The sequence below is a fragment of the Pelophylax lessonae genome (genome assembly GCF_965119305.1).
Source record: "Pelophylax lessonae genome assembly, chromosome: 1".
NCBI lineage: Eukaryota > Metazoa > Chordata > Amphibia > Anura > Ranidae > Pelophylax > Pelophylax lessonae.
Genome location: NC_138768.1, coordinates 891991811 through 892012073, shown reverse-complemented (window position 1 = coordinate 892012073; position 20263 = coordinate 891991811). Strand labels below are relative to the sequence as shown.

Genomic DNA, 20263 nt, shown 5'->3' with positions numbered 1-20263 from the left:
GACAGTGTATACAGTGATCTGCTGAGTTTTTTGGTTTGCCTAGTGTCCATTTCTCCTAGAGCTGAAGCATATACCCAGAGATCTGCTGTGCCTTTTGATTTGAATAGTCTCCATTCTCCTACGACTGAAGCATACGGTATATACAGAGATATGCTGGGCCTTTTAATTTTGCCTAGTGTCCAACTTCTTAGAGCTCAACCATATACCCAGAAATCTGCTGTGTTCTTCCTCTTACATTTAAATTATCATCAGATCTCAGGGAACCTAACATTAAGAGGGTACATAAGAAATCACCAGCTGTCCTCCTATTTGTTGTAATGTGAAAAATGCTGCAAAATGTTTCTTGCGCAATGACTTCATCTCATATTTTGAAATTTTTAGGTAATGAAAATACGGTGAACTCAACCCGAAAAATCAAGGACCACATACTGCAGAAAACATTTTTACATGAATTTAAGACGTATATGAACAGCTGGTTGGTGACAAAGTTTGTGCCCTCCATCTATACTGTGGTTCTCCTCGTGGCTCTACCTCTCAATATAATGGCGATCATCGTGTTCTTGGTGAAGGTGAAGGTGAAGAAGCCGGCAGTGGTGTACCTGCTGAACCTAGCCGCTGCTGATGTTCTCTTTGTTAGTATTCTTCCTTTCCATATCGTGTACCGATTCTCAGGAAATAATTGGCTGATGGGGGAAGGGATGTGCCGATTTGTCACGGCCATGTATTTAAGTAACATGTGTGGATCCATCCTGCTGATGACGAGTATTAGTGTGGACCGGTTCCTGGCTCTGGTCTATCCGGTGAAATCCCTTCCCTGGCGCACAGTGAGACGAGCCTGGCTGGCGTGTGGCTGCATCTGGGTGATATCGATGGTCAGCACCGTGCCGATTCTCATAAGAGAACAAACCCAACCATTTCCCGACCTAAAGATCACAACTTGTTATGATGTTCTGGATGCTGAATTAGTTGAAAGGTTTCAGGTTTACTGCATTTTCCCCTTCTATATCTCACTTTTATATTTCTTACCTTTAATTATTACAACCTTCTGTTACATTGGAATCGTCCGCAGTCTCAGCACTCCGAGCATGAAGGGCGCCCAGAGGAGATCCCGAGCCGTCCTCCTGTCTGTGGTTGTGCTGTGTGTGTTTGTCCTCTGCTTTGGCCCAGCCAATGTGATTTGGTTCATGCATTTCCTGCAGATCTATAACCAAGCCGGTAACTTCCTGTACATCGTCTACATCATCAGTGTCAGTGTGAGCAGTGTCAGTTGTTGTCTGGATCCTTTGATCTATTACTATGCATCCTCACAGTGGCAGAGACACGTCTACACCCTGCTGGGATGTAAGAGAGAACAGACACCACCAGCAGGCCGGCAGCGGGTCCTCCTCCACAAAGACCCGATACAGAAAACTCCCAGCAAACCTTCTGAAACTTCCCAGTTTATATAACTGGAGGAGGCAGAAGATTTCCAGAAAGTGACCCCTCTTTATAAAGAAAAATAACTCATATATGCATTACTAATGGTTGGGTCCTTTATATAACAGGCTTACTTGCTAGAAATTACTTTGCAGAAATATGTTGCTAGAGTGGTCTTGTTAGAAGGTTGTTGGGACGTGTTGTTAGAAAATTCTTGTCACTAACACCTACTACATTCTGAGAGACTCCTAGTAACCCCACTATTCTCAGTGTTCCTATAGCTGGATCCACCTTGTTTCTGCTGTGTGTTGAAAAGGTCTTCACTGTGATCTCTGTACCCCCAGTGTTCCCAGTGTCTCCCAGTGTGATCTATGTACTCCCAGTCTTCCCAATGTCTCCCAGTGTGATCTTTGTACCCCCAGTGTTCCCAATGTCTTCCTGCGTGATCACTGTACCCCCAGTGTTTGCAGTGTTTTCCAGTGTGATCTCTGTAACCCCAGTGTTCCCAATGTCTCCCAGCGTGATCACTGTACCCCCAGAGTTCCCAGTGTCTCCCAGTGTGATCTTTGTAACCCCAGTGTTCCCAATGTCTCCCAGCGTGATCACTGTACCCTCAGTGTTTGCAGTGTTTTCCAGTGTGATCTCTGTACCCTCAGTGTTCCCAATGTCTCCCAGTGTGATCTTTGTACCCCAAGTGTTCCCAATGTCTTCCTGCGTGATCACTGTACCCCCAGTGTTTGCAGTGTTTTCCAGTGTGATCTCTGTAACCCTAGTGTTCCCAATGTCTCCCAGCGTGATCACTGTACCCCCAGTGTTCCCAGTGTTTTCCAGTGTGATCTCTGTACCCCCAGTGTTCCCAGTGTCTCCCAGTGTGATTTTTGTACCCCCAGTGTTCCCAATGTCTCCCAGCATGATCACGGTACCCTCAGTGTTTGCAGTGTTTTCCAGTGTGATCTCTGTAACCTCAGTGTTCCCAATGTCTCCCAGTGTGATCTGTGTAACCCCAGTGTTCCCAATGTCTCTCAGCGTGATCACTGTACCCTCAGTGTTTGCAGTGATTCACTAAGATGCTACAACATCAGGGCGCGACTTAAAAACAGTTCAGCTAAAAGCTCGACTAATGTTTTGCCAAAATTTTTTGAGTACCCCAAAAAATCTCAAATCACTGTGGAAGATGTGGGAGATTATTTGGAGATGAATGGCTTTTAAACTGTGTCAAAAACTGACCTAGAAAGAGAGATTTCTTCAAAAGTGTAAAAAGTCAAAATAGCTCCTCAAGTCCCGAGCTGCAAGAGAGCTCATGTGCGCATGCGCAACGCCAACTGGGCTCAAAAATTTAGGTTTTCACAAACTTTAGCATGCGGTGTAATGAATTCCAATGAAAAATCCGCTGTATCGCCCATGTAAAATGGAATGAACTGGCGGATTTGAAAAACATGCACATAGTTCATACGTCTAGCAAGTGATTCCTTAGTAAACACCATCACATTACCATGTTCTAGAAACCTTTCCTGCTCAATCATATTTCACTTGAACAATCTTATATATAGTTTTTATATAGAACCCCAACATTATCTAGGTTATCCCACAAAATATTTATTCAGGAAAGAAGTATGGCCAAGCTTTTGCATTTTATAACAGATTTTACTGCAGGTACATCCCCCTACTTGGCTAATTAGCAAAATATGGTAAACAAACAAATATAGCTCTATCTCTCAATATTGCTAGATATTGCCTTTTTGTGGCATCTTTTTTATTTTGGTAATGCCTTTATATTAAGAGTTTGGTGATACACATGCCTATGTCAAACAATAGCAAAAGTATTGATGCTAACATTTGGAGGGTTGGAGACCTCCAATTGTTGCCCATACAGAGGGCTCATTCTGGATTCGAACTCACAAACCTAGAGCAGGAAGGCAGACTCCCTAATTATTGTGCTATTTCTCAGTCCTTACATCTCCAAACTTATTAAGGGTGTTTATGAGTGATGAGCATGATTATTGGCTTAGCTATATGTTCAATCTTCATTGAAACACCAACCTGAACCCCAAAAGAAATGCCCCCCCCCCCCAAATAATTGCAAACCCCAAAATTTATTTTTAACAAAAAAAAAAATATATATATATATATATATATGTATATGTATCTGTGTGTGTCTCTCTCTCTCTCCATATATATATATATATATATATATATATATATATATATATATATAGATATATAGATATATGTATCTATATATATATATATATATATATATAGATATATAGATATATGTATCTATATATATATATATATATATATATATATATATATATATAGATATATAGATATATGTATCTATATATATATATATATATATATATATATATATATATATATATACACACACACGTATGTATACCTCTATATAAACATTAGAAATAGTGATTTGTAAACCCAAAACAAAATTATTAATTTCACATATATATATATATATATACACATACATACATACATACATACATATATATATATATTTCTGTCTCTCTCTCTCTCTCTCTCTCTCTCTCTCTCTCTCTCTCTCTCTCTCTATATATATATATATATATATATATATATATATATATATATAAATAAGAGAGAGAGAGAGTTGAACATCTATCGATGTATTTCTACTAAGCTATAGACGCAACAGTTTAGACAACCCCTGTTCTGCTTTGCGTTATTGAACTGTTGTATAACACTAGTCAGACAGCTTAACAATAATTCAGAAGTCAAGAAACGGGAGACATCAGATCTGTATGTATTCTTTTTTCTGAATAACTTTGTAAAACTACAACATAAGCATAAACATAACATATGTGTCAGTACATTAAACATTATACAGCAGCCTCACTCCATCAGTGGATGTACTTACAGACAATTCCATCATTAGTTCTGGAATAGATAGCAGCTTTTCTGAATGCTGTCTGCTGTATCAGGAGGTCAGTTGTGAAATGGAGGAAATACAGTTCCAGGTTAAAGGTTACTGCCCTTCCCTCTGAGGGGAATACCTTTTCCTGTCAAGCTACAGCCTCTTACTATGATGGAAAACATTACTTCCTATAAGCTCTGGCGAATAATAACTATAATAACTGACTCTGACCACTAGATGGCAGCAACATCAACAACATTGCAGTATAATCTGTAACAGCACATTACTATGACCAATATGGGCAGAACACTCCCTGTCTGGCATAATTTATTATGTCACTACCCAAACAATTACTGCTACGCAGAAAAAACATATAAACAGGAAAATGTAATCCTAGTTAGTCTGAGATCAAAACTATAATGTCAGTTATAGGTCTGAGATAAATTCTGGCAGTCTCATTTTTACAATATTGACCTCTACCTTTCTAACCTTGCCATAAAGGTGCTTAAAGTCTCATGGGTCAAGTTAGCAGGTTTAGTTTGTAGCAACATAGCGTCCAAGATTCGCCTGGCAATACCTATAAGTCTCTCCCAGACACCACCCATGTGTGAGGAGTGTGGAGAATTAAAGACCCATGTACATCCTCTGTCTTGGAGAAAGTCTTGTAATTGTGATTCACTGTCACAAATGTTATGTTCTTTGCAGGCTCCTACAAAGTTTGTTCCTCTGTCAGAACTGAGCAGTTTTGCTGGGCCACGAATTGAGAAGAATCTCCTCAAGTACAGATAGAACCTCCTAGTGGTGCAAATGTACCCTAGGACAGTCTTGCTATCAGTGAAGAATTTCACAGCATCAAAGTCAGTGTCTATTTCATCTGTGATTAGCTCAGACATTTCGACTGCAAGTACAGCAGCACACAACTCTAAACGAGGAATAGTGTGGGCTGGTTTAGGGCTTAATTTGGACTTTCCCAAGACAAATCCAACATGACACACATTTTCTACATCAATTACTTTCAAGTAAGCTACTGCACCTATAGCTGTGGTGGATGCGTCTGAAAAGATACACAGTTCCTTCCTGCAAGCTGATGATAGAGATACGGGCACATAGCATCTGTCTATCTTTAGGTGCTCTAACGTTTGCAAGGATTCTGTCCATTGAACCCACTCACTTAGTCTCTCCTGTGGAAGCAATGCATCCCATTCACTTTTCCCAGATGACAGTTCCCGAACTAGGACCTTACCTCTTATTGTCACAGGCGATACAAACCCTAGGGGATCATAGAGGCTATTTACAGTAGATAGAATGCCTCTACGTGTAAAAGGCTTTTCCTCTGAGGAAACTCTGAAAACAAAACTATCTGATTCTAGATCCCAACTTAGGCCTAGGCTTTTCTGCAGGGGAAGAGTGTCTGTACCTAGGCAAAGATCTTTAAGGTCCTTAGCTCTGTCTGCTACAGGGAAGGCTTCCATTACTTTTTGGCTGTTGGAAGCAATTTTATGAAGACACAGGTTGGATTCTGCCAGCATTTGCTTTACTTTACTGAGGATGGATATTGCATCTTCAGGTGTGCTAGCAGAAGCGAGTCCATCATCTACATAGAAATGTCTCAATACAAAGTGTTTGGCTTCTTGTCCATAGCGCTCTGCATCTTTCTGGGCAGCTTTTGCATGCAGTATATAGCGACAGAAGGAGATGGGCTATTGCCAAATACGTGCACTTTCATTCTGTACTCGACAATTTCTTTGTCTATATCATTGTCTTTGTACCAGAGAAAACGTAGAAAGTCTCTGTGGTTTTCTCTGACAAGAAAACAATAAAACATTTGTCGCACATCTGCTGTGAAAGCAACAGGCTCTTTTCTGAAGCGCATGAGGACTCCTAGCAAAGTATTGTTTAGGTCAGGGCCACTCAACAGTACGTCATTTAAAGAGACTCCTTTATACTCTGCACTGGAATCAAAAACTATTCTGATTTGGTTAGGTTTGTGTGGATGGTAGACACCAAACATTGGTAGATACCAGTGTTCCCTGTCTGTCTCAAGTGGTTCTGCAACTTCAGCGTGATCGTTGTCTAGCATCCCTTTAATGAATTCAATGAAATCTCTTTTCACCTCTGGCTTTCTCTGCAGTGTTTTGCTGAGTGAATGTAAACGGTTCATGGCTTGTTCCCTGTTACTAGGCAAAACACGTCTGGGTGTGCGAAAGGGGAGAGGGGCCACCCAACTGTGATTATCATCTTGGTAAGCCTCTCTATCCATAATCTGCAGGAAGGTCTGATCCTCTATAGAGAGGGCCTGTTTGTCATCATCTTTAGTTTTCTGGAACACTGTAATCCCTAGATTGTCTGTTTCAATGTTGGAATTGACTTCTTCTTTACCATATAGTGTAAAAGAGTCACAGTGTTGTGTTAACTTGCCAAAGCTTTCCTTGACAACGAAGCTGTTGTGACAGGGACTGAGAAGGGATGTGCGTCCATTTGTTAACACAGACGTCTTCAGAGAGCTAATGTTGTCAGGCTGGTGCACTGTCCCCAGGCAAACTTATCCTACAATGACCCACCCCAGGTCCAGTCTCTGTGCATAGGGGGCATTATAAGGTCCATTGATTTGCTGGCGCACCTTGTGTACCTGAAGGATGTCTCTCCCAAGAAGTAGAAGGATAGAAACATCTGGCTCAACAGCTGGGATAAGGTGAGCAATTGAGCGTAGGTGAGGGTGGTGATGGGCTACTTCTGGAGAGGGAATCTCAGTTTTGTCGTCAGGTATCATGACACACTCTATTAGGGTAGGAAGCGGGAACTGCACTTTCTTATTGAAGGATTCAATTGTCCCCGCACATGTCCTTAGAGTGTATGGAACTGCACTTGCCTTAAGGTTAAAGATATCAAAGAAATCCGACTTTGCAAGGGATCTGTTGCTCTGTTCATCTAGCACTGCATACATTTTCACTGCTCTTTCTCTCTTGCCAGTGGGATACACAGTCACTAAACAGATTTTTGAGCATGATCGTGCACTCTTGCCTTGTCCACATACTTCAGTGCAATTAGACATTACTGAGGAGAGTGGGGTCTCTTGTTGCTCCCTGCCCTGATCTTTCCTGGGTTCTACAGTCTCTAGTGGAGCAGGAGCAGGGCCAGGGTGTAAAGCTGCAATATGTCTCTCACTGCCACATTCTGTACATTCTACTGGTATTTTGCAGTCTTTGGCAATGTGATAAGTAGATCCGCAGCACTTGAAACAGATGCCGTTTTGTTTAAGGAAGGACATCCGCTCTGCAATGGGTTTGCTTCTAAAGCCTTTGCATTTCTTTAGTGGATGTGGTTTTTTGTGTATTGGGCAATGTCTATCAGGGTTTTCTATGGTGTGTACCTTGTGGGTGCTTTGGTAGTCTGTGACTTCTGAAGGTACAGCTGTTTTGTGTGTGGATACAGAGGTCCTACCGTGAGGTCTGTGAGGTCTCTCAGGTCTGTGCGATTGATTGCCGCTGGTGGTAAAGGCGAAACTGGGATCACTTCGGATTTTCGCTTGCTGTCGGACAAACCTAGTAAACACAGAGAAAGGGGGAAAGGCGACTCCATAATCTTCTTTGAATTTACCTCCCACAGACATCCACTTGTCTTGCAGATTTGAGGGCAGTTTCTCTACTATGGGATTAGTGCCTCTAGCTGTATCTAGATATGAAAGTCCTGGCAAGTAGCCATCTTCTTTGGCATATTCTATCTCTAGTAGAAGATCACTTAGTTCTTGTAGCCACACGTTGTCTCTGTAGCCCACTTTGGGAAAGACTTCAAGTTTTCTCAACAGTGCTCCTTCTATTACCTCTGGGGATCCATACATTTCTTCTAGTCTTTTCCAGGTCATGTTGAGTCCTGCTTTAGGATTGAACAGGTTTGCTCTTCTCATCCTCTTCGCATGCTCTACTGACTCGGTACCAAGCCATTTTATCATTAAATTAAGCATTTCTGCTGGTGATTAGTGTTGAGCGAACACGGACTGTATTATTCGTGTTCGTACCGAATAATTGGATTTTTGTTACCCGAACACGGACACGGACACTTTACTGTATGTTCGGGTAAAAAATCCGTGTTCGGTCGTTTTATTTCCGGGTTTTGCATGTTTTGGCGCTCTTTTCATGGCGGGCTTTCAACAGCCAATCAACAATCGTTTAACTGGTGTGCCTTAAGCTATCCCAGCCATGCCTGCAAATGTATGAGTAGCTGTGATTGGCCGTCTGAAGCATGTGACCAAGTCTTTATAAGTTCGAGGCAGCCGCAGCGGCGTCATTCTGCTGCTTAGCTCAGGGACAGAGCACACATACGTGCTGGCTGCTGATTAGGGAAAGACAGGCAGGGAAAACGAATTGGTGTCCGGATAGAATTTAGGGTCAGGTCGGAGTGTTTAGGCAGGGCGAGTTGTAGGCATTTTAGGGATAGAGTCTGCTGAATTATAGGGTCAGTGTGTTCTACAAACTACAATCGATATTGCTGTGTGGGGTGGGGTCTGCACTTAAGCCTGATCTACGATCTCTTCTCAATCCTGTTAGGGAGAGGCTGCTGCTGAATTTTAGGGTCAGTGTGTTCTACAAACTACAATCGATATTGCTGTGTGGGGTGGGGTCTGCACTTAGTCCCGATCTACGATCTCTTCTCAATCCTGTTAGGGAGAGGCTGCTGCTGAATTTTAGAGAAAGTGTGTTCTACAAACTACAATCGATATTGCTGTGTGGTGTGGGATAGGAGATAGGCAGGTGTCAGTGATCCACATCCATTTTTCTGTGTGTGGGCTGCAGTGAACACAATCTTTTTGGGGTGCAGTGAACACAAACATTTTGGGGTGCAGTGAACAAAATCTTTGTGGGGTACAGTGAACACAATCTTTGTGGGGTGCAGTGAAGACAATCTTTGTGGGGTACAGTGAACAAAATCTTTGTGGGGTACAGTGAACACAATCTTTGTGGGGTGCAGTGAAGACAATCCTTGTGGGGTGCAGTGAACAAAATCTTTGGGGGGTACAGTGAACACAATCTTTGTGGGGTACAGTGAACACAATCTTTGTGGGGTGCAGTGAAGACAATCCTTGTGGGGTGCAGTGAAGACAATCCTTGTGGGGTGCAGTGAACAAAATCTTTGTGAGGTACAGTGAACACAATCTTTGTGGGGTACAGTGAACACAATCTTTGTGGGGTGCAGTGAACACAATCTTTGTGGGGTGCAGTGAACAAAATCTTTGTGGGGTACAGTGAACACAATCTTTGTGGGGTACAGTGAACACAATCTTTGTGGGGTGCAGTGAAGACAATCCTTTTGGGGTGCAGTGAACACAATCTTTGTGGGGTGCAGTGAACAAAATCTTTGTGGGGTACAGTGAACACAATCTTTGTGGGGTACAGTGAACACAATCTTTGTGGGGTGCAGTGAAGACAATCCTTTTGTGGTGCAGTGAACACAATCTTTGTGGGGTACAGTGAACACAATCTTTGTGGGGTGCAGTGAAGACAATCCTTGTGGGGTGCAGTGAAGACAATCCTTGTGGGGTACAGTGAACACAATCTTTGTGGGGTGCAGTGAAGACAATCCTTTTGGGGTGCAGTAAACACAATCTTTGTGGGGTACAGTGAACACAATCTTTGTGGGGTGCAGTGAAGACAATCCTTGTGGGGTGCAGTGAAGACAATCCTTGTGGGGTGCAGTGAACAAAATCTTTGGGGGGTACAGTGAGCACAATCTTTGTGGGGTACAGTGAACACAATCTTTGTGGGTTGCAGTGAAGACAATCCTTTTGGGGTGCAGTGAACACAATCTTTGTGGGGTACAGTGAACACAATCTTTGTGGGGTGCAGTGAAGACAATCCTTGTGGGGTGCAGTGAAGACAATCCTTGTGGGGTGCAGTGAACAAAATCTTTGTGGGGTACAGTGAACACAATCTTTGTGGGGTGCAGTGAACAAAATCTTTGGGGGGTACAGTGAACACAATCTTTGTGGATTACAGTGAACACAATCTTTGTGGGGTGCAGTGAAGACAATCTTTTTGGGGTGCAGTGAACACAATCTTTGTGGGGTACAGTGAACACAATCTCATACTTCTGAAGATTTGAGGGTGCTGCCTGTTTCATCCTCCTCCTCCTCATCCATCCTTTTAGGGGTACAAACAATAGTAATTGGGGCCTAGTGTGCTTCTGTACGTGTGAGATACATACACTTTTTTTGATCATATTTCCTATTCCGCTATTCAATAAAAACCTTTGGGGATCAATTAAATTGCGGAATAGTCTGTGTCGGTACGTGTGAGATCCACCTTTCCAAATTTTTGGGGTTCATCTCATACTTCTGAAGATTTGAGGGTGCTGCCTGTTCCATACTCCTCTTCCTCATCCTCCCTTTAGGGTAGGAAAAAATTTAATCGGGCCTAGTCTGTGTTTGTACGTGTGAGATACACAGTTTTTTATCCTATTCCGCTATTCAATACACACCCTTTTGGTGTAAAAAACATTAAATTGCGGCATAGTTTGCATATTTGACTGTGAGATACACACGTGCGATACTGTTGTTCTTTTGTTCTGCTATTCAATAAAGACCTTTCTAGGGCAAGATCTTAAACTTCAGAAATATGAGGAGAGCGTCAAATAGGGGCCGTGGCCGGGGTCGTGGTGCTGCTGCTAGAGCTCCTGTTGCAAGGAGAGGACGTGGTCGATCTGTGCCAGCTACACGCACAAGTGAAACACCTTCCTCAAGTGTGAGTAGGCGACAGAACCTGCAGCAGTATTTGGTAGGGCATCATACGCATCTAGAAGTGATGAGGCCAGAACACAGAGAGGCGATAGTAGATTGGTTTGCTGCTGACAGTGCCTCCAGTTCCTTCACATTGTCTCCCACCCAGTCTACTGCAGAAAGGTCAGAGTTGGCACCTGCAGCCAATGTCCAACCGTCTTTCACCTCACCCCCTTGCAAATCAGGCAAGCAGTCTGAGCCCCAAGCCATACAGCAGTCTCTTATTCTTTTTGAGGACTCTGTCAGCAGGGTTTCCCAGGGCCATCCACCTAGCCCTGCCCCAGAAGTGGAAGAGATTGAGTGCAGCGATGCCCAACCACTTATTTCTCAAGATGAGTACATGGAAGGACCATCACAGCACGTCTCCGATGATGACGAAACGCAGGTGCCAACTGCTGCGGCGTTCAGCATTGTGGAGACCGACAGGGAGGGCAGGGGTGAAGACTGGGTGGAAGATGATGTGGAGGACGATGAGGTCCTCGACCCCACATGGAATGAAGGTCATGCAGGTGACCTGAGTATTTTGGAGGAAGAGGCGGTGGTCGCACAGAGCCACCAGCACAGCAGAAGAGGGAGCAGGGTGCAGAAGCGGAGCGGCCGTGCCCTAGACACTACGTCTGCTACTGCCCAACGCAGCAAGGGAACGAGCGCACCAAAGTCAGCTCAAAAGAGTTCTCTAGCGTGGAAGTTCTTTAGAAAATGTGCTGATGACAGGACACGAGTGGTTTGCACCCTGTGCAATCAGAGCCTGAAGCGAGGCATAAACCTTCTCAACCTGAGCACAACCTGCATGATCAGGCATCTAAGTGCAAAGTACGAGCTGCAGTGGAGTACACACCTTCAAAACCAAGAAACGTCTCTGGCTCATCCTGCTTCCTCTTCTGCTGCAGTCTCGGCCGCTCCAGCCACCTCTGTAGTCATACCGGCACCTGCCACCCCGCAAACAGACGATCTGTCAGCAACACCACCACCTGGGTCACCAACAACCATCTCCACAATGTCCCGTGGAAGTGTTCAGCTTTCCATCTCCCAAACACTTGAGAGGAAGAGGAAGTACCCCCCTACCCACCCGCGATCCCTGGCCCTGAATGCCAGCATTTCACAATTATTGGCCTTTGAAATGCTGTCATTCCGTCTGGTGGAGACGCCCAGTTTTAAAAAGCTTATGTCGGTGGCTGTCCCACAGTACGTCGTGCCCAGCCGCCACTACTTTTCCAGGCAAGCCATCCCTTCCCTGCACAACCAAGTGGGGGAAAAAATCAGGTGTGCACTGCGCAACGCCATCTGTGCCAAGGTCCACCTAACTACCGATACGTGGACCAGTAAGCACGGTCAGGGGCGTTATATCTCCCTAACGGCACACTGGGTAAATGCAGTGGCGGATGGGCCTGAGGCGGATAGCAATTTGGCGCATGTCCTTCCACCACCGAGGATTGCAGGGCGCTTCAGTTTGCCTCCTGTTCCTAACTCATCCTACTCCGCTACCTCATCCTCTACCGCCTCCTCATCCGGACAGCGTAATACCTTCACCACCAACTTCAGCACGGCCAGGGCTAAACGACAGCAGGCAGTTTTACAACTTGCCTGTTTGGGGGACAAACCACACACCGCGCAGGAGTTGTGGAGGAGCATGGAACAGCAGACAAATGAGTGGTTGCTGCCAGCGAGCCTCAAGCCCGGCCTGGTGGTGTGCGATAACGGGCGAAATCCAATAGCAGCTCTGGGCCTAGCCGGGCTGACGCACGTCCCTTGCCTGGCGCATGTGCTGAATTTGGTGGTGCAAAGGTTCCTTAAAAACTACCCCGATATGTCAGAGCTGCTGCAGAAAGTGCGGGCCGTCTGTGCGCACTTTCGGCGTTCTCACCCTGCTGCTGCTCGCCTGGCAGCGCTGCAGCGTAACTTCGGCCTTAACGCTCACCGCCTCATATGTGACGTGCCCACAAGGTGGAACTCCACCTTGCACATGCTGCAAAGACTGTGCGAGCAGCAGCAGGCCATAGTGGAGTTTCAGCTGCAGCACGCACGCGTGAGTCGCTCTGCGGAACAGCACCACTTCACCACCAATAACTGGGCCTCCATGCGAGACCTGTGTGCCTTGTTGCGCTGTTTTGAGTACTCCACCAACATGGCCAGTGCCGATGACGCCGTTCTCAGCTTAACTATCCCACTTCTATGCCTCCTTGAAAAAACAATTCGGGCGATGATGGAAGAGGATGTGGCACAGGATGAGGAGGAGGAGGAGGAGGATGAAGAGGTAACATTTCAAAGGCTTTCAGGGCAGTCATTCGCAAGGGGCTCCGAGGGTGGGTTCCTGCACACACAAATGCCAGGGACACAATTGTCCAGCAGGGGCACAGTTCTGGAGGATGAGGAGGAGGAGGAGCTGGAGGAGGAGATGGAACCATGTTCACAGCAGGGTGGCACCCAGGCCAGCTCATGGCCATCACTGGTGCGTGGCTGGGGGGATACAGAGGACACGGACGATACACCTCCCACAGAGGACAGCCTTTCGTCGCCTCTGGGCAGCCTGGCACACATGAGCGATTACATGCTGCAGTGTCTCCACAACGACCGCCGAGTTGCCCACATTCTAACTTGTGCTGATTACTGGGTGGCCACGCTGCTGGATCCCCGTTACAAGGACAACGTACCGTCCTTAATTCACTCACTGGAGCGCGATCGCAAGATGCGCGAGTACAAGCGCACGCTGGTAGATGCGATGCTGCTGGCATTCCCATCTGACAGCGGGGCCACAGTGGAAGCACAAGGCAGAGGAGGAGGAGGAGGAGGAGGTCGCCAACGCAACCAGGGCACCGCCAGCACCTCAGAAGGCAGGGTTAGCATGGCCGAAATGTGGAAAAGCTTTGTCAGCACGCCACAACAAACAGCAGCACCAGCAGCTCAGATGGAACGTCTTAGCAGGAGGCAACATTTCACCAACATGGTGGAGCAGTATGTGTGCAGACGCCTACATGTAGTGAATGAGGGGTCTGCCCCCTTCAACTTCTGGGTCTCCAAATTGGGCACATGGCCTGAGCTTGCCCTTTACGCCTTGGAGGTGCTGGCGTGCCCTGCAGCCAGTGTATTATCTGAACGGGTATTTAGCACGGCTGGGGGCGTTATAACAGACAAGCGCAGCTGCCTGTCCAGAGACAATGTGGACAAGCTCACGTTCATTAAAATGAACCAGGCATGGATCCCACGGGACTTTTCCGTACCTTGTGCAGAATAGCAATGGATACCGACCTTACCCACCCATTGTTCCATTTTTGCTCTTTCTCACTCTTTTGGGTTGTACCCTCATTTAAAATTTGTGAAAAGAAGCAGTGTTGGCTACCTCGTCCTCCTCCTCAGGGCCAGATTACGTAGGGGCTATTGGAGCTGCAGCTCCAGGCCCCTACCTTTTATATAGGCCCCGGGTTGGCCATATTCACTGTGACCGCTCTTCTGTCACTTGTAAACACAGAAGTCTGGCTTCTATGCTCGCTTCCCCAGGCAGCACCCTCAGAACCTCCCCACACAGCACGAAGGCCTGACAAGGAGGGACAGTTGCCGATGCATGGATGTGTTTATGGGCTTCAGAGACAGCATCCCATGTTGAATTAGGCATGCATGGCTGCACCCTTCCTCCTCTGGGTGCATGCCAAGGCACGGCCCTTAAGGCCCTTCAAAATCCTCAGCACTAAGACCATGATGCTCTTAATCCGGCCCTGGTCCTCCTCCACCGCCGCTTCCACCTACACCGCCCATAGGTGTGCGCAGCCTATTGCATTAGGGTGTGCACCCCAAAGTTGAAATACACATGCATGTGTTTGCCTACATGTACATGGCCCCGATACATTACTCTCCCTGCTGGCAAAGAGAAATAGAGCAGAGCAGGTCCGAGGGAGATCTTTCCCATCTCCTCACTGGCAAACAGAGCGATAATGCTATGTGCCCTAGGTGATTAGGGTGTGCCCAGGTACACCCGGCACACCCTGTGCGCACGCCTATGACACCGCCACATCCACCACCACCTCAACCTCCCTCCTACTCCATATGGGCCTCGTCCTTCAGAGATGAAGAACATTGTTTTATTTTTCTGTTTTTTTTTGTTGTTTTAAGTTATTTCCCTATCCACATTTGTTTGCAGAGCACTTGCCATGCTCTTAACTACGTTTTGCTGCCATTTGCAGCACTCTAGCCCTTTCCATTGGTGTTTTAGAGCCATTTTAGTGCCTTAAAGTTCGGGTCCCCATTGACTTCAATGGGGTTCGGTGTCCGGGAAAAGTTCGGTAAAAGTCCGGGACACGGACCCGAACTTTTTTTTAAAGTTCGGCCGAACCCGTCAAATACGGACATCTAGGTGTCCGCTCAACCCTACTGGTGATAAGTTCAGGCCTTCAGTGGCATTCAGAAAGGAAGATTTCCATGCCCAATAGTTTTCAGAACAGTCATCGAATTGGAGAAAGCCTGAGCTAACCATTTCTTTGCGGATGAGATATTTGGTGACGGCCACTGCACATTGTTGTTCGCGCATGTAATCTATAGGTTGAGGTGATTGGAACACTTGTTTTTTGTTCTTAGGGGTTTTTGGTGCTTCATTCTTGATTTGCTGGCAGCCGCTGACCTCATGTGGTTGATTGGGCCTGCTCAGGGGGTCTGTTGATCTCGGCCTGACTTCCTTTGCTTCAGGTTTAAGAGACTGTTCCTTTGTATGCGCATCAGTAAGGTTCTGGATGTACTCACTTGTACGATCTGCAGAGAATAGAGGTTTTTGTGGAACCTCTGCGCCTTTATATGATTTTTCACTTCCTGATCGACTTGTTTCCATGTAGGCATCGGCCTCTGCTTGAGCAACTGCAGCTGCGTTCTGTCGCTGCAGGATGAGCAATTCTGCTTCTTCTTGTGCTATGACAGCTTTCTTTGCTGCTAACTCCTGCATAATCTTTGCTTCTTTTTCTGCGTACTGTAGCTGGACATGGGCAGCTTCTGCCTTGGCACGAGCTCTAGCCGCTGAGGAACTTGCTGAGGACATCTTGCTAGCCCGTGAAGATCTGGATGCATGCGATTGTGCATCGTCTTGCTGGGCGCCGGGAATGTTCTCCCTGCCTTGCTGTGTCGGCGGTGTCGTGACATCAGCCTTGTACTTTGTTCCTGATCTTAGACTCATGCTGCAGTAATGGCGTCTCAGTTTATTCCAGACCGGACGTGGTTGTCTTTTTACTGTTCTGCTTCGTGTTATTGAACACTAGTCAGACAGCTTAACAATAATTCAGAAGTCAAGAAACGGGAGACATCAAATCTGTATGTATTCTTTTTTCTGAATAACTTTGTAAAACTACAACATAAGCATAAAGAAAACATATGTGTCAGTACATTAAACATTATACAGCAGCCTCACTCCATCAGTGGATGTACTTACAGACAATTCCCTCATTAGTTCTGGAATAGATAGCAGCTTTTCTGAATGCTGTCTGCTGTATCAGGAGGTCAGTTGTGAAATGGAGGAAATACAGTTCCAGGTTAAAGGTTACTGCCCTTCCCTCTGAGGGGAATACCTTTTCCTGTCAAGCTCTAGCAAACACACTTCCAGGTTAAAGGTTACAGCCTCTTCCTATGATGGAAAACATTACTTCCTATAAGCTCTGGCGAATAATAACTATAATAACTGACTCTGACCACTAGATGGCAGCAACATCAACAATATTGCAGTATAATCTGTAACAGCACATTACTATGACCAATATGGGCAGAACAACCCCAATTAAGTTAAGGCTGTTTAGCTCTCGCTCTCTCTCTCTCTCTCTCTCTCTCTCGAGTTCTATTTGCCATTTCTGTTCTACTGCGCATGCTCCCATACTTAGACTATTTTGTGTGTTTTTAGAGAAACCACGCATGCTACAAAGCTTTGCAATTCATCCCTCTTACATCCTCCTCAAAATAGCATTTGCGCTTATGTTGTTTTGCTTCCAGGACACACACAGTGTGTTGTTTGCCGTATCTTATAAAAAACACTCAGACATGAGGGAAGATTTGGCCTGCCAACAGGTCCAATATATTGTGCTGGGGATATGCTTTTTGTTTAAAATTTTTGGGCCTTTGTTTTTTTTAGGTGGGAGGTGGGATTTGGCTGTGTTGCCTGTTATGTCTAATGACACATAGCCCAGGGCTGTATTTGGGGGACGGAATTCTTGACTTTCTGTAAGTATTTGTATTTTTTTACATAATTGTGTATTGGTTAGTCAATCTGCACATGTATCTGAATTTTCTTGGATCTTTGCTGATGTATGTGTTGTAATGCTTGTAAGAAGTTAATGTTATAAAATCTCTCAACCTAGTGTGGCTTGAGGCTTCGATATTGTTAAACAAAAATGTCATATGTGAAATGTTTGAGCTGTGTATTCTGTTTTTAATAAACATTGATGGTGGTGGGCGGGCATGTTTCAAATTTCTTCTCAAAACATTGATTATGTGTATAAATAAAAATGTATTTTGGTCTCCACAAATGTTTGTTAAAATTATTTGCAATGTTTGTTGGACATGCATTGTGTGTTGAGCAGATTGTGTTTAGGCAATGTTTCCTCTTGTTCGCGAATTCGCTAACGTTTTAAAATGTGTGCTCACATTTCCAAAATCTACCGGAAACGACACTGTTATTAGGTGCACACATTTCCGGAAGTTGTACAGTTCCTCTCGCAATTCGGAGAAACATGGCGCCTTCCCTGTATACTTCCGCAGTTGTGGTGTTTATCTGCAAGGTAAGATGTGTGTGTGAAAATGTACACATTCGAATGTGCCAGATCTCTCAAAAAAAAAAAAGAAAAAAAAAAAAAAAAATATATATATATATATATATATATATATATATATATATATATATATGTAACAATAATTTTATTTTAGATCTTATATATAATTAATATTTTTGATTAAATATTTTTAGGATTTCCTAAACCAAAAAAGATATATATTCAAAATTTTACATTTATTTAATTTTAACTAAATACTAAATATATATATATATATATATATATATATATATATATATATATATATATATAAACATATTAAGATATATAAAATTATATATATTTTATATATCTTAATATGTTATATATATATATATATATATATATATATATATATATTTTTTTTTTTTTTTAAATATAAAACAACGAATAGTGTGTGTGTGTAGAGAGATAGATTTGGAAATTATACAAACAAGTTGCATATTAGTAATACATTTTAGAAGATCTCTATATAAACACAAATGGATTGACCCTTTTCATAGATGCAAGATTTTAAACATGATATTCCCTAAAAAAAAAATTTGAAACACAACTGCAAGCTCTGGTGGTTGACATGTTTGGCCGAGAGTCACCATCATAAGATGGATGTGCGCACTGCAAAAACAGCAACTAATTTGTTCACCTGAGATGGAATGAGTGAGCAAGAAAATATGGCCTGGTCATGTCTCCAAAGGATTGCATTGGATAAAGAAGCAAAAAAGGCAAGACATGAGTGTGTGTTTACTTGATACTGATGTGATAACACTGCGAGTTGTCTGCCTGTTCATGGATCGCATTCACAGCACAGGCATCTCACACTGGCATATGTGAATCCATGGGGGTGTCCATTGCAAGTTAACAACACCCCCAGATCAGATCACAGTGGGATTTTACAGGTCGCACATGAATCGGATGGCACTGCTGTGAACCACTATGCGATCCAATTCTGCTGTGGACCACAAAAAGGATCCTGTGTGATTTCACTGTGATTGTGTTGATAATTCAGCCACACAAACTGTATGGCTGAATTTGCAACACACACACATCGCATGTGATTTTAGGAGCATTGTGCTCAAAATCACATCCGATGTCTGTCATAGCAAGAGTGTGAGCCGGCACTAAGCTGCTCCAAAGTCACACCCACGTAGTGGAGTAACTTTTTAAGACGGTGCAGCAACTTCAGTCACTCTGCTTAGAAGGGTTCCATTGCACACAATGGAGTGTGACTTGTCAGGCGACTAAGTCTGGCCATACATGTTCAACTTTTGTTGTAGGCTTTTTGTTAGATTTACCACAAACCACATAATATGAGGTCAAAGATAAACAACACTTTCACTTGTATCGAATTACGCAGGCCTTTGTACTACATAGTTGAAGGTAAATTTCTCCAAAATTGATCTGAAAATTCTAAATAAATTGTATTGTGTATGGCCAGCCTAAGTAATCACACAAGTCATCTCAGTGTGAAAAGGGCGTCAACACATCATTAGCTTTACCAATAATGTATGTTTGTGTCGAGACTTCAATGTTAGCTCTAACATGTGATCCCAAAAATTCCATTGGTACAGATTCCAAGATGGGTAAAGAGTGACTTTAGCATGTACATGATAAAACACCCCAAAAATAAAACATCTTAAAAAGCACCAACAATAGAGATTGTGCCCTTTCTTGCTTGTCTAGCTTTTGGGAAGTAATAAATAGGCTAAAAGTTGTGCTCAGGTAATGTCAGGGCTCCCCCCCCCCTAAACTAACATCTCTAGGCGCCCTGTCACCAATAACCTAAAGAAGCGTGTCCATATCTTGATAGGGACATGGGCATTCTTCCCGGGAAGGCCCCTAAAGGGTTTCCTCATCTCTGTGTCCATGAGACTTTGGGATGTCGTAATTACTCCTTTAAAAAGTGTGTTCACATATCATAGGCCCTCACCATTTCAAATGCCCCTCCCTCCTGTGAATGAGTATGGATTGTGTTAAGTAACACATAACTAAAGTACTTAGTAGACTTTTGTTTGTGGGGGGTGGGGACAGGATCTGGGTGTCAGATTTGTAATGGGGCTTCAGCCTATGTGAAAAATAAAAACAGCCCCCCCTCCCTCCCGAAACACTGGCCAGGGTGATGTGTATAAGCCTCCACATGTTATGATACTTTGAGGTGGGTATTGAATGGACAATTGACACAATGCCAACATCATGTTGAGGTAATCACCAGTGTGGGTGAACCTATGGCATGGAGATAGATTTGGACATCGATGTATATGTATCACCAGAAACGGGATTCATTGTTCTACAATATCTAAAAGACGATCTAGCATGTTTTTGGATGAATTAACATTTTTTTACATAGTTTGACTCAAACATATATTGCTCTTTCCACAGGTCCTCCTCCTCCTCCTGGGTTATGATAACATCAAC

The 20263-nt window shown here is 44.2% G+C and overlaps 1 protein-coding gene across 1 annotated transcript; it reads left to right on the top strand.

Moving 5' to 3' along the window:
• Nucleotides 1-422: 422 nt before the first annotated feature.
• On the top strand, nucleotides 423-1456 carry LOC309566558 (proteinase-activated receptor 1-like). The gene has a single exon (XM_082271744.1). It carries the CDS (start codon nucleotides 465-467, stop codon nucleotides 1446-1448), a length of 984 nt encoding a protein of 327 aa, XP_082127870.1. The 5' UTR covers nucleotides 423-464; the 3' UTR covers nucleotides 1449-1456.
• The last annotated feature ends 18807 nt before the right edge of the window (nucleotides 1457-20263 follow it).

Bases quoted from the DNA above. Each gene is read 5' to 3' on its own strand.
- LOC309566558 (XM_082271744.1), top strand. From the start codon at position 465: ATGAACAGCTGGTTGGTGACAAAGTTTGTGCCCTCCATCTATACTGTG.